Source organism: Molothrus aeneus, chromosome 3 (genome assembly GCF_037042795.1).
Source record: "Molothrus aeneus isolate 106 chromosome 3, BPBGC_Maene_1.0, whole genome shotgun sequence".
Lineage (NCBI taxonomy): Eukaryota > Metazoa > Chordata > Aves > Passeriformes > Icteridae > Molothrus > Molothrus aeneus.
In genome coordinates this window covers 99,718,650-99,729,327 of record NC_089648.1, presented here as the reverse complement: position 1 = coordinate 99,729,327, position 10,678 = coordinate 99,718,650, and the positions used below count along the sequence as shown (strand labels likewise).

Sequence of the window (10,678 nt, the reverse complement as noted above, 5' to 3'; positions counted from 1 at the left end):
TTTGTTTCCTCTTTAAGGAAAACCTGAGAGAAACTGAGAGAGGTTTGTGTAGTAACAAAACATAGCTAAAAAGTCTCTGTTGTATTCCTCCCTGAAAGAGGAAACTTGTGCCATGGACCATTCGCAGGAAAGCCAGAAAGGAAAGAAGAAATTACAACAGTTTTAGATGCTATTTACCACAAGCAGGACATGGGGTCCAGCGAGGTGTTTGTGCTGTGGGGGTCCTACATCTGCCGCCTCTCTCCTTGTGTTGGATGCAAGCTGGGAGCCTGCCCAGCAGCTTGGCTGGAGCAGACCCAGGGAGGGGGGAATGGCGTGACCAGTCATCCTGCCCTGGCCCACACACTTGGGATGACACTCTGTGGCATGAGGAGGAGGTCAGGCTGCTGGAGGGAGGTCCCCAGGCTTTTTTATCACCAGACAGAAGACCATTAATCATGTTCCCTTGTCCACCAACCTTAGCATCTTCCTGTTGAGCATATATGAAGAAGGCTTCCCACCCCATCAAATCTATCAGAAGATGTATCCACCACATCAATGCAGCCTGGCAGCAGACAGAGTATGTTAGCAAAGCTGTTTCTCCATCCCTCAGTTGTTGCTGGCATTTAATGGCCACCATTTCATGTATTTCTTTTCTTTTTTTTTTCCTTAAAATACTGAATAAATGCACAGGCAAATTGTCAATGAGTTTCTAGTGAGGCAGAATATGAATGTAAATCATGTGCTCTTGAAAAAAACCAAAACACTGCAATCTTTGTGCTTGAGTTATTTTCCTGTACTCCTGCTTTCTGCTAGCCTTGCCTTAGAGTTGTCAAGTGATGGAGGATTTTTATGCATAGGGAAAGCTGCATCGTAAGCAAACTTGTTCCAAGCATCATTCCCTCCTGAGATGATAGCAAATGTGAACTGTGACAAATAAAAGCAGTTTTAAGTATGTGACCTGAAACAGGATCAGGGACAGTCAGAAGAAGCTGCTTTATTTTCCAAGTACACCAGTGGAAGAGCTGCTTTCTCGGGCTGCTTCCTTGGGCTGCATAGAACCCAAGAAGCCAACCCTCTGGAGCTAGGCTGTACTAGCAAACTGAAATGAGCTCTTTTTGGCTTTGCTTGTCTTTTGGTTCTTCTGTATGAGTTAATGAGGCTGTGAAGCAAATAAGATTTTCGTGACCACAATGTGATCTTCTCAAACAGCCAAATGGAAAGCATAGATATTTTGCGCTTAAAGTAAATTGTCTGATATCACTTAGTTTCAATTTTGAATCCAAAAGCATTAGCTATGAGGAGGCTACATTGGCATGGAAAGGCTCTATCAGAATTTGAGGATTGCAGCAGCACAGGCAGAAAAGCTGCAGATATTCTTCAGCTGTTTTTTGCTCTCTTTAATTTTCTGTCCTTTCAGATTCCATGACTGTTTCCACTGTTTTTTTATTCATCAGCTGCTGAAGTCTGGAGAGATAGAGGCCACATAGCCTTCCAGGTTATTTTCAAATCAAACTATTCCTTTCTTGTCAGTGCCTTGGGTCTTAGGCTACCTTGAAGTTCTGTGGATCAGGCTGGTTTCTGATATGAACACCACTAGCATTCACAACAAGTTGTGCATCCCAAAACGCTCCCCAAAGACACAAGGCTGTTTCTGCAGTGGCAGCACACACTGGCAAGATCCAGCTCAGTCTACGTGAGAGAAATCTTGAGTTGTGGAGTGAGCTACCCAGTAACAGCAGCAGTCAGAGTACAACACAGCTGGGATTGGCATGAAATGGAGGAATAAAGTGTTTGCTTTTTCAAACTGTATTATCAATTTAGCATTACAGCAGCGGACAGGGGAACATAATGACAGAAAATCTGCTTTTCATCTCTCTGCTGAAGGCAGTTTGTACTCAGTCCCTTAGTTTATTTCTTCTCCTTAGAATGTCCTTACTTTTTCATGATGGATGATAGTTCTAGGAGCATGCTCTGAAAGACAACAAGAGAAAGAAAGCACAAAACTGAATTGGCTTAAAGGAGAAAAATAAATGCTATCATAGAAATTAACCCCAGCACAAACACAGTTAAGGGAATCTGGTGTTTAGCTGACAACATACTTACCTTGTAGGGCTTTGTTCAATGCTAATGGCGGGGTGGGAAGAAGGGAAACACCTTGATTTTAAACCAAAATAAATATATGAATGTAATGATATGACCAGCAGGTTGAGGGGGGTGATTCTCCCTCTCTACTCAGCTCCTCCGAGACCTCACCTGGAGTGTTGCATCCAGCTCTGGGACCACAATATAAGAATGTCATGGACCTGCTGGAGAAAGTCCAGAGGAGGGCCATGAGGATGGTCAGAGGGGCTGGGACACCTGTCCTATGAAGACAGGCTGAGTTAGGGTTGTTCAGCCTGGAGAAGAGGAGGCTTCAGGGAGACCATACAGCACCTTCCAGTACCTAAAGAGGGCTTACAGCAAAGCTGTAGAGGGACTGTTAGCAAGGGCATGTGATGGGACAAAGGGTAATGGCTTTAAACTGAAAAAAGAATAGGCTTAGATTGGGTATTAGAAAGAAATTCTTTACTGTGAGGGTGATGAGGCACTGGAAGAAGGTTGCCCTGAGCTGTTTTGGATGTACCATCCCTGCAAGTGTTCAAGGCCAGGTTGGATGTGGCTTTGAGCAATGTGGTTTAGTGGAAGGTGTCCCAGCCCATGGGTGTGGGGGTTGGAACTAGATGATCTTTAAGGTCCTTTTAAACCCAAATCATTCTGATTCTATAATTCTGTGATTTAGTAATTTGTTTGAAATCAGTGAACCCACCCTAGTAGCTCTTGTTGTACATAGTAAGGAGGTTTGTATCTTTTTGAATTCTTTAAAACCTTACAAAGATGGACTCAATTAAATAAGTTCCACTTTCTAAAATCCAGCTTATTTGTTTTTTGCTGCACAGATCCTCAGAGGGGTTCATTAGTGTTCAACTGCTGCTGACACCCAAAGTTTATCTGTGTTTGTACAAGTGGTGAATGGTTACCTTTGGGTGGCCAAGTGGCTTTTACAGGAAAATTGGTATATTTGCTGTCCTCACCACAAGTTTCTTCTGAATGCTCCAGGGCAGAATAAAATACAAGTACTGTGGGATTTATTTATTTTTTTAAAGAGGTATTTACCCTGAAAAACTGTACAAAACCAGCAGTAGTTACTAGCAGGTGTAAATGTGAATACCTTTGAGGATTCTCAAAAATCCTAGAGGAACACAGGGTTTTGCCAGTCCCTTACCCCACCTGCAGATTTTCCTGGTGGAGCTCATGTGTGTAAATAACTCCTCCGTGGTTATCAGGTTTGTGATTTCAATGTACATTCACTCTTATCAAGCGGTTGCAGCCCCAGAAGCAAGAGCAGGTGAGCAGCTAGTTAAATGAGTATTTATTCCTTACACGATGCTGAAAGGTTGAGTAAACATGCCCTGTTCTGAAGAAGATGGCAAGCACTCATGCTGAACAGCAGCTTTCTCTTCCCTATCCTGCTCACTATGGAGAGTTTTCCCAGTGGGTAAGAGGCTCAAAGCTGAATGGAGAATTGAGAAGCAGGAAAAAATTGAACAGCATGGAGGAATAAAAGAGCAGTGCAATGAGGGAAACTAAACCTAGTGAATTGTAAATTTTTCACAACTTTGACAGAACCAGGATTTCAGCCCTAGAGACTTTCTTCTCTGCAAAAGAATAAAACCAGCAGCCCTATCTCTCACTAATTCTGCAATCTGAGAGTATCAGTGTCACCATCTGCTTCATTGTTAATTTTATTCCCTTCATTCACCATAAGAAGGGAGTCTTGTTTTAAAGATGCATTGGTTACTTTGTAGCCAAAAATACAGACTTATTAAGATGACACTGTAAAAGTACAGGACACTCTGGAGGAGAGGATGAGGAAGATGCAGCACTTCTTGAAAAACAAAAGTCTAGAGTGCCTAAAATGCCTAAGATTTCTTTATGAAAGTCTTGATCTACTAATTTTGGTTGCTAAAATCATTATACATCTTCTATTGATTTCCAGTTTTGCTTCTTGATTTAGGAACATATCACAGCTTCATCAAGAGACACAAACATTAGATAATGTCAAGCCCCCATCTTCTTGGAATACCCTTGGGTACTCTAGAAAGAGCATGAGCACAGTAGAGCACATAACCTCTTAATACAGGTTGAGGCATGGGTTGCAAATATTTGTTCCAAGTCATCTGGAAGTTGGTGCTTTTGTGAAGAGTTGCCAATCTAGTGTAACAACTCACAATCCCAGTTAACCAAATTAAAATTCCTAGGTTTTAGAGCACAGCATAGAATTCTTTAGAAAGCTATCATATAGGTAAAGACCAAAAAGATCTGATGCTGGACATCCTGCTCAGGTAGCATGGAATTGGAATCCTCTGCTTTAGAAGGGCAGGAAACACAGCTAGCAAAGACTTCAAATGCAGTTAGCAATGAAATACCAGCCTCCAGCTTTTGTAGAAGTGATTGCATTCAGTAATTGAGTTGGGAAGACATTGTGACACTCTGAAGATGGAAAGTCAGGCTGTGGTCACCTCAGCTGAGCTGTCTGGTCATTCTGCTATCACTCCCTGGTTTGCAGAAAATGGGTGAGGAGGAAGATTGCTTGATTCTGGCGAACAGTGCCTTTGGAAGTAAAGCTGCCATCTTCTCTAACTGTTCATTTGGAGTGCTCAGTTCTGCTTTTCATGCCCTCAGAGATAAGAAGAGAGTTATTCTGTGGTCCTAATGGCTTGACACAATCTTGCATGTGGATGCTGGGAGACAATACTCCTCAGTGCAATGCTCCAAGAGCCAGGTGCCTACTCTGGGCTGTAATTCCTGGCCCTGCCTATTTTCAAGAGAGCACAAGTTGTATCTGTACTTGTTATAAACTGATCTTAGACTGCATCAGTCTATTAATCTTATCAGGCTTAAGCATCTATTATCCACTACTCAAGACCCTGACTGGTGCAAATTATGAGGTCTTTTTCTCAGAATATAATTAATGTGCAGAGTCCTATGGACAGCAGCATAATTCCTACACACCTTTGTGGATCCACCTCCTGGCTGTCAGCTATGATTATGGCTATACTAAATTCAGTGAAGGTTTTTTCACTCAGTTGTGTGTGAAAAGCTGCCATTTAAGGCCTGCTTCACCTAATGGAGTCTGGCAGTCTGGAACCATGTAGAGGATGCCCTTTTGCTCCATAGCTGTATCTGCCCTTAAATAAAAGTTAAAATGTGGTGAGAGAAGCAAACCTTAGGGCAGAACCATATGTGTACCCACAATATCTCTGAGAAGATAAAATACTGTTTATTCTCTAAGAGGTATCCTCTAAGTGAGCCTTGGAAATTATTAGCTTGGAGACAGTTACCAATGAACAAATTGTTTTCTGTCCCTTCAAAGCATGCTGACTGTGGTCCACAGGACCAAGGTTTTGGAGACATGCAGATAGTCTGACTTGAGCTGTACACAGTTGCTGGATTCCCCTGTCAGTGTAGAGTTTTGTAACATTATATTGAGATTAGCTCATCTGTATAGTCAGCAATGCTCTTGTCATTGTGTTAGGTGGAATGAAATCAGTTGGAAATAACCCTCATGTCATGCATTTATTCTCTACCTTTGTTTGCCATGTGCTTGAAGGTCCAGTTTTGGTGCTCTGTCTTCAGAATCTAATAAACCTAAAGCTTGACCAACAGAGGCTCAAAAAAAGTTTGCTTTTTTCCTAACAAATCTTTAGTCAAATAAATTTTTTAGGTTTTCTGTCTCTCTGACTTTGGCTTCCTGGTATGAATAATGATTAACTTTGGATAATGCCACGTGAAAGAAATGGAACAGAACATGAAGAGTGAGTGGGTTGGGTGTAAAAATAAACAGTTGCAATGTAAATATTTTGTCAGGGGTTTATGCTGCAGTTGGATGTGAAACAACAAAATGGCTCTTCATCTCCACCAATTCCAGGTAAGGAAGTTTTAAAAAACCTTTAAAAAAAATAGCCTTCTAGTTTGTGGCCACACATGGTTGGTCTGTATAAATCCTACCAATTGGAAGGGCATTTCTTCTTTTTTAGATATAGAGCTGGTCTTGTTTGCACTGAAGTCTGGAAAAGTTGAGGAATCCTGATAGCCAAACATGTATTTTGTAATCAATATCCTACTGTGCTGTTTCATAGGGGCATTCAGTGAAGAATTAAATGCATTCTCTCCTAAGGGTCCAAAATAACCTTTCCTCCAAAGAGGAAGGCCTAAGGGAAACTTCCTGTTCTCTTTGAGAGATGCAGTTTTGTACTTGTGAAAAAAAATCGCGTTATATGACCCAGCCAATTACTATCCAACACCTGGTCTTCATAGTTTGATCCACAGGATCCAATACATAATGAGAAGTAACTTTTAACACATTTATCCCTAATGATTATTATTTGCTTGTTAGAGATTCAGTTTTGGTGTGGAAATGGCATTGGTAATACTGGTCAGAAAAAAGCTCATCACTGGTTGAAGATCAAGCATCCATAAATTGTACCCTTAGACTTGCTTGGTGCTTTCAGTGCCACAACTCTCAGAGTGCAGTTGACTTGTCTGAAGACTTTTGCAGTATCAGATGGATGGATTTTGTGTAACTTTGAGGGTTTCTTTCAGCTAGGAAGAAAACTATGGTGTTTGTGGGCAGCTGCAGCTGCCCTGCTGCCTTAGCACAGAACATGGGGATGTGTTTGGTTGGAGATTGCTAGAATGGTTATTGAGCTGTAGAAAGTGATCTTTTCAATGTTGAGTTGATACTCCTCTCTCATTGAACCTAATACAAAGAATGCTACAGACAAATTCTGGCAGAATGGTGTGGATGAGGGGGAAAAAGAAAAAACTTTAACTCGTATGGAACGAAAGATGATAGTTTGGGAAATTTATCAAAGAATTTTGAAGAACAGTGTCAATTCTGCTTTTAGGCTACCCAGCTTAGATTTGTAAAATCCAGGTTAGAGCAGACTATATTTTGTCTGTTTAAAGTATGTTTGTGCATTGGATTCACTGTTATGCTAAAAAGTGTCTGCACTTTGACTTTTTTTGCATTAGTGTTACAAGTCACTGTTAATCAGGGATGGCAGTAGGCAATGTTTTTGTATGCTTCATTGGGATTTTTTTAAATATAGCTACTTTTAAGTACTTATTAAAAAATATGATCAATAGATTTTTAATAAAATCATACACATTTTTCTTTTATCTAAACATTACCTCTCCCATGAGGAAGGGCTGAGAAAGTTGGGGTTGTTCAGTCTGGAGAAGCCTCCAAGGTGACTTAGTAGTGGCCTTCCAGTAAGTAAAAGGGAGCTGACAAGAGAGCTGGAGAGGGACTGTTAGCAAGGGCATGTAGTGATGGAACAAGGGGGAATGGCTTTAAACTGAAAGAGGGCAGATTTAGTAGGAGGAAATTCTTTACTGTGAGGGTGGTGGGGGGCTGGAACTGGTTGCCCAGAGAAGTTGTAAATGCCCCATCCCTGGAAGTGTTCTAGGCCAGGCTTGAGGGGACTTTGGGCAACCTGGTCTAGTGGAAGGTGTCCCTTGACAGGGTGAGGGTTGGAACTAGATGATCTTTAAGATCCCTTCCAACCCAAATCATTCTGTGATTCTGTCATTAATACATGATTATCGTCTTCTGGACAATATAAAAACAAATCAAACCAATGCTGAGTGCATTTGATCAAAATAAATAGTTAATATAGGAACTGAGGAATACAGACTAGAAAAGTATTCAAGTTTTAATGCCCAGGTTCAACATATTTATGATGCACCAGCATATTTGTGTATTGAAATCAGTATTCATAAAGTGCTGCAGCAGTGCCAGAATAAAGTGCATTTGCCAAAACCTTGCCTCAGTGGAATTAAGAAGTACATGTACTTTTAAATATTGCATGCTGTAAGCAGGAAGCACCAGGCAGCATACCTACATCAGTCACATTTTAAAATGCTAGCACAAGCCCTGTACATAATGATCACCAAAGACAGCATGCTGGGAGAGTGTTACTTTCAAGAGTAATGGCATTGTTTTGCAAACTGACTATATTTTTCTGAAGGTCTCCCCTGGAAGGTAGAATCATTGTCATTACATAGGAAAAGCTGCCAACCAACTTCTGTGAGTTCTCAAGAGAGTGCTACTGAAATTCTGTCTTGCTTTGAATAACTTTCTGCATTCACCTTTTTAAAGGGCCTTCTATCTGAGTATCTAGAGCCAGCAGATCAACAGATTAGGCTCTAGGCCCTCTCCCTGTATTAGAAAGATTGAAGTGGAAAGTGGTTAAATTGCACCTAAGTGACAATTTAACATGGCTTATGCTGACTGGTTACAGTAGGAACTGTAACCCCATGGAAACTGGAAGTCACAAACAATTTTTGGATAAGCAGTATAAAGGAGCCTTGTGTTTCTTACCAGAAAAGATTTGAAGTTTGTTGGCTTTGTTTGTTTTGTATATAGGAAAAAAAAAAAAGGAGAGGGGCAGTTGTTTAGGAAGAGCGAGGAAAAAGAATTGAACAGAATCTATGACTTTGAGCATTGTGTGAAGTAATCATGTTTATTACATGCCCTATAAAAAGGTATTTATGGGCTTGCTACTGCAAGTGATTGTAAAGGAGCCTCTATGCTCTCAAAGAACCAAACCTGTGATCTGAGATCACCAGAATTCAAATCTCTTTTAAGAAAGCCTTGTTGACTCTTGAATACAAGCACTATATCTTGCCAACATTATGACTGTAAGCAAGCCTAGAGCATGTGGCCAAAGAAAAAGAGGAGCTTCTGAAAAAGCAATTCTGTAGTCGTTGGCTCTGGCATTGCAATTATTTGGTGGGGGTTTTTACATGTAGATCTTTTGATTTATTCATTGAACAATTATTTGACTTGGAGGTCACCTCTGAGACAAACCTGAAACCGAGAGAAGTTGTGTCATTGAACTCAACGCATTCTTGGCTTCTCTTTCTTACACTGGCTGGAGCTGAAGAAGTTTTCCCTGGGACAATCCTCGTCGAGTGGATTGGGATGATGGAATGAGTATATAAAGAAGCCGGGATTCGGTGACTTAGAGCTCCTCGGGACTCAGTAATTCCCCGGTATTCCTGCTTTCACGGCAGAAGGAGGCCGAGCATTTGGGAGCTTGGCTTTGTCCGGGGGGCCGCGAGGGGCTGGGGCTGTGTTGGCAGTCCTGCCCGAGCCGTTCTGCCCCCTGGCTCGCCCCCTCCTCCCCAGGGCCGGCACAGGCTGCCGCGGCCCCCCGCCGCCCCCCTCCCGCGGGCCGTCCCGGGCGCTACTTGCCATGGACAGGCGGCGTCCCGAGGCGGCGGGCGGCGGGCTGGGCGCGCCCTCCTCGCGGCGCTGCCCCTCCGAGCCGGAGCCGGAGCCGGAGCCGGAGCCGGGGCCGGGGCCGGAGCCGCCGCGGGAGGCGGTGCTCTCGCTGTCGCTGCCCGCCCGGCTCCCGGTGAGCACGCGGGAGAGGAAGCTGGACTTGCGGGTGCCGGGGCAGTGCCCGCTGTCCGGGGAGTCGCCGCGCTCCTCATCCAGATCGCGGCAGGCGCTCACCCGGCTCTGCCTGCGGGGCGCCCGGCGAGCAGCGGCAGCCGCCCCCGCCGCCCCTGCCCCTCCGCCCGCCGGGGCGGCCCGCGGCGCCTCCTCGCTGCTGGAGGAGGGCGGCTGGTGCTGTCCGTGGTGCCGCCGGCGCGGCGGCGGCGTTGCCCGGAGCTGCCCGCGGTGCTGCCGGGCCGGCGGCGGAGCGGGGGCGGCGGGCGCGGGCGGCGGCGGCGGGAGCGGCGCGGGCGCGGGGCGCGGCGGGGACGCGTTGCTGGCCAGGCAGGGCGGCGGAGGCACCACCGAGCTCTTCTTGGAGTTGTACGCGCTGGGCTCCTCCTCGGACGGGCCCGCCGGCCACAGCGGCTGCCCGCACAGGCTCTTCTGGATCTTCTTGATGCCCAGGTGGGCGATTTCGAGGATGTTGAGGAAGAGGGAGACGGCGGCGATGCTGTTCATGAAAACCATAAAGATGGTCTTCTCTGTGGGTCGGGACACAAAACAATCCACCGTGTTAGGGCAGGGGGGCCGAGTGCATTTGTAAAGGGGAGACATGTGAAACCCATATAAAAGATACTGACCTATCATAAAGCCCACTTCGACCACCGACCGGGTCAGGATATGTAGGACATAGGTGCGCAGCAGGGACCCTCTCAAGGGTGCCTTATTCACTTTCTTCTGTTCCTCCAGCTTACGGAGTTCTCTCTCCACTCTCCTGTGTTCCTCGAGCATGGGCTCCAGGTCCTCGAGCTGAGCCCGCAGGTGGGCTTTCCTGTTCTGCCGCTCTTTCTCCAGGGCCCTCAACCTGTAGAGAGCGTGGCCCATGTACACTAAGGATGGGGAGGAGACAAATATGATCTGCAGTACCCAGTATCTGATCAAAGAAATGGGGAAGGCTTTGTCGTAACAGATATTGTTGCAGCCAGGTTGCTCCGTGTTGCAGATGAACTCGGACTGCTCATCATCCCAGACATCTTCAGCAGCCACTCCCAGCACCAGCATCCGGAATATGAACAGGATTGTGAGCCAGATTTTGCCAACTATGGTGGAGTGGATGTGCACTTCTTCAAGGATGCTGCCCAACAAGTTCCAGTCCCCCATGGTCAGAAGTTCATATCTGGCGGGGGAAAAAGAGTTATTTTCCTG

General features: G+C 44.9%; 1 protein-coding gene across 1 annotated transcript; it reads right to left on the bottom strand.

The window, feature by feature from the left end:
• Positions 1–1,914: 1,914 nt before the first annotated feature.
• GJA10 (gap junction protein alpha 10) lies at positions 1,915–10,633 on the bottom strand. The gene is made up of 2 exons (XM_066545922.1): positions 9,284–10,633; positions 1,915–1,953 (listed from the first exon to the last, which is right to left on the bottom strand). Exons 1-2 carry the CDS (start codon positions 10,631–10,633, stop codon positions 1,915–1,917), a joined length of 1,389 nt encoding a protein of 462 aa, XP_066402019.1.
• Positions 10,634–10,678: the final 45 nt, after the last annotated feature.

Bases quoted from the DNA above. Each gene is read 5' to 3' on its own strand.
- GJA10 (XM_066545922.1), bottom strand. From the start codon at position 10,633: ATGGGGGACTGGAACTTGTTGGGCAGCATCCTTGAAGAAGTGCACATC. The intron at 1,954-9,283 runs GCAAGTAGCGCC...GTTGTCTTTCAG, and splicing joins CGGGACGCCGCCTGTCCATG to AGCATGCTCCTAGAACTATC.